Source organism: Silene latifolia, chromosome Y (genome assembly GCF_048544455.1).
Source record: "Silene latifolia isolate original U9 population chromosome Y, ASM4854445v1, whole genome shotgun sequence".
Taxonomy (NCBI): Eukaryota; Viridiplantae; Streptophyta; class Magnoliopsida; order Caryophyllales; family Caryophyllaceae; genus Silene; species Silene latifolia.
The window spans coordinates 71194653-71198397 of NC_133538.1; the positions used below are offsets into that span (position 1 = coordinate 71194653).

The 3745-nt window shown below is 41.3% G+C and overlaps 1 protein-coding gene across 1 annotated transcript; it reads right to left on the reverse strand.

Annotated features, from left to right (window-relative positions):
- Positions 1 to 454: 454 nt before the first annotated feature.
- LOC141628310 (uncharacterized) lies at positions 455 to 1103 on the reverse strand. The gene is made up of 2 exons (XM_074441469.1): positions 718 to 1103; positions 455 to 635 (listed from the first exon to the last, which is right to left on the reverse strand). The coding sequence occupies exons 1-2, from the start codon at positions 1101 to 1103 to the stop codon at positions 455 to 457; spliced, it is 567 nt and encodes a 188-aa protein (XP_074297570.1).
- Between the last annotated feature and the right edge of the window lie 2642 nt (positions 1104 to 3745).

The following is a 3745-nucleotide window of genomic DNA, read 5'->3' on the forward strand; positions in this document are numbered from 1 at the left end:
TTGCCAATAAGAGCAGCATTCCATAGATGACAATTAACTATACCCAATCCACCATGCTCCTTGGGTAAGCGGCGGTCTCCCAAGCCACGGGAGGAGAATGCTTATACTCTGCAGGTCCCCCATAAATAATTTCTGCAGATACTCTCCACCTTATGAAGCACTCCTTTTGGTAACAGGAAGATCCTAGCCCAATACACATGCATCTGAGTAAGGACAGCTTTAACCAACACTAGCCTCCCAGCATAGCTTAGATGTTTAGCTCCCCATCCTCGAATCCTTGCTACAATCTTATCCACCACCCTACTACGATCTGCTATACTCGGTCTTTTATAAGAAATTGGCACACCCAAATATCGAAAAGGGAATTGCCCCAACTTAAACCCCGCAAGCCCGACAAGATTGGTAGCTAGAATGTCATTAACACCATTCAAATAAACATCGGACTTGTTCTTATTCATGCATAAACCGAAGCTTCGAGAAGGTCATAAAAGCTCTCAAAGAAAAATAGTGACAGATGGAATATCGGCTCTGCGAATAATAAGAGATCATCTGCAAAGGCTAGGTGACTAAGCTTCAACCCCCTACAAAGAGAATGATATCTGAACTCAGGCTTCTCAGTGACAACTCTGAGAATCCTAGAAAAATACTCCAGGCAAAGAGTGAAGAGCAAGGGAGACATAGGATCCCCTTGCCTCACCCCCTTTACCCTTAAAATACCCAAACTGGGACCCATTCAAAGAAATGGTGAATGAAGGTGTGGATACACACACCATAATCCATTGGATCATCTCGCTCAGAAACTCTAAGGCAACCAACATATCTCTAAGAAAAGCCCATTCAATAGAGTCATAGGCTTTTTTGAGATCAATTTTAAGCATTGCCCTAGGAGTGCAAGTTTTCCTCCCATAAAGCCTCACTAAATCTTGACAAATAAGAATATTGTCAACAATCTCTCTATCTTTAATAAAGGCACTTTGATTCATGCTAACAATATCCATCAGAACTCCAGAAAGCCTGCTACAAATGATTTTGGAAATGCATTTGTACATGACATTACAACAAGCAATGGGACGAAAGTCATGGACTGAGGAAGGACAATCCATTTTTGGAATAAGAGTGAGCACGCTTGCATTAACTTGTCAGAATATCTACCAAAGGTAAAAATTCCTTAACAGCATTAATCACATCACCTCCAATGATGTCATAAGCATCTCTGAAAAACCCAGCAGAATACCCATCTGGACCAGGAGCTTTCTCCACTGGAATAGAGAAGAGAGCTTCCCTAATCTCATCAGCAGTGACCTGCTTAACCATCCCTCTGGCATGCTCAGAACTCACAACCTTGCCAGTTTTAACAACAGCTCTACAAACAGGAGTAACCTTTGTAGAACTACCTAGCAAAGCCTGATAGTATTCAACAAAAGCATGTTTAATGGCATTAACCTCAGTACAGTGCACCCCATTCATATCATTAATCCTAAGGACCTTATTTTGGGCACGTCTAGCTTTAATAGTACTATGAAAGTACCTAGTGTTATCATCAGCATAATTGACCCACTGAGTTTTGGCTTTTTGAGCTAAGAAAAGAAGCCTGGCATCATCAAGCTCTTTATAAGAGTCAGCTGCTATTCTCTCCTCATTTTGAAGTTGCACATTCCTAGGATCATTATGCAACTGCTTTTGAATACTTTCCAGCAACATTTTAGCAACCAAGGCAGAGTTCTCAATGTCCCCATACCTACCATTATTCAATTTTTTCAAAGGATGCTTCAGATACTTAAGTTTTTTGACCACCTGAAACATACAACAACCAGAAATAGATTGTCTCCAAACATCATTGACTACACTCTTAAACTCAGCATGCTTCCCCCACATATTAAAATACTTGAAGTTACCCTTCCTTCTTTCAATATCAGCTCCTAGCTCAATCAAGCAAGGACTATGATCATAAAGGCCCTCAGGCAAAAAAGTAACAGACCCAGTAGGACCAGTTAGGATCCACTCATCATTGGCCAAAACCCTATCAATCCTACTGAAGACCCTAGCATCACCCTTTTGCTTATTGTTCCAGGTGAAGTAGGCAGCAGTAGAGACTAAATCATACAAACCACACACATCCACACAATTCTGAAAGCCCTTGACCTCAGCATCAGTCACCTGAGACCCAATTCTTTCATCCATAAACAAAACATTATTGAAGTCTCCCATTACCAGCCAAGGTCCAATAGTATTACTTTTCATATTTATCAGAGATTCCCAAAGAATAGCTCTATCAGAGTCTGCATTACACCCATACACCAACGAGCAGGTCCATACAAACCCAGTCACCAAATTAGTAACCTGAGCATGTATGACCTGCAATTCCTTCTTAATGCACTGAACCAAAATCTGAGAAGAGTCCCACAACAACCAAATTCTCCCACTATCCTTAATCTCACTATTATCAATTATTTGCCAGGGCCTACCAAACCTATCCTGAATTCTAGCTTTATTCTTTATTTTGACCCTGGTTTCAACCAGACCAAACAGGCCAATTTTATTAATATGCAAGAATCTCCTAATATCACCTTGCTTATTCCATTTATTAATACCTCAAACATTCCAAAATCCTATATTAACCATTTTGAATAATTGGTGTTCTCCCCTTCCCCATACTATTTAGTAAACTTTGCCTCAGGGATTGCTGTACAACTTCTAACACTGTAGGCCCCCTCTGACTGTTCCCCCTCCCAAATCTAGACAGACGATGGACCAAACTAGCTGGTGAGGCCATTTCCTTGCTTTTGAAAGGGATGGGGGTAATCATCTCAGGAGGAGTAACCTGTGGCATAACCACTGTCTCCTGCACAGACTCAACAACCTGCACAGGAACAACAACTGGTTGCACAACTGGTTTCACAGCTGGTTTCACAAGAACCTGAACTTTAGGCCTCCAAACTTTCTGAGCAGGCTTCTTACGAACCTCATCTCGCACGCTTCCTACACATAGCTGCATCATGTCCAATGCCGACATTGAGAGCACACAAGGGGCTTCCATTCATAAGAAACCGCCTGCTTCGTATCACATCTTTATCATCAATGAATTCTATCATATCAGGTAAATTATGTCCCATTTTCACTTCCACCATGAATCTAGCATATTCCAAGTATTCCTTCTTCTCAGTAGCACGATCAGGATTGATAGGAGTACCTAACATGCTAACAATCTTAGGTAAAGCTTTCCCCCAAAATTTAAGATCCAAATTATACAATCTCACCCAAATTCGCACCAAATCAGGCTTATCCTTCACACACTTCACATCCGGTTGCCAATCTCTAATAATAAAAGGTTTATTATCAAAAAACAACTGTTCAGATTGAAGTACCGTATCCTTATCTTCTTGTTTAGAAAACCGAACAATACATACACCATTGTATTGAAAAGCGACTTTATCAATCGATAAATCCTTCCATACTCTTCTCACATAGCCATCCATAACATGATTAGGAGGATTAGCACCCAAAACAAAGCAGAATACAGACGAAGACCAAAACTCAAGCTCACCTTGGACGTCCCCTGTTTCAATTTTAACGCGAGGTTGTTCCAATGATGCTCCTGTTTTCGCGCCAACTGTTTCCCACTCTGTTTCAGGCGTAACAGTGATTTCAGGAACCGCGCTCACCTCCTTGCTCAGATTGAACGAACGAAGTTCCGCAGTCTTAGAACTTTCAGCTGCACTCGCAGTAGCAACAATCTCTCGTAACT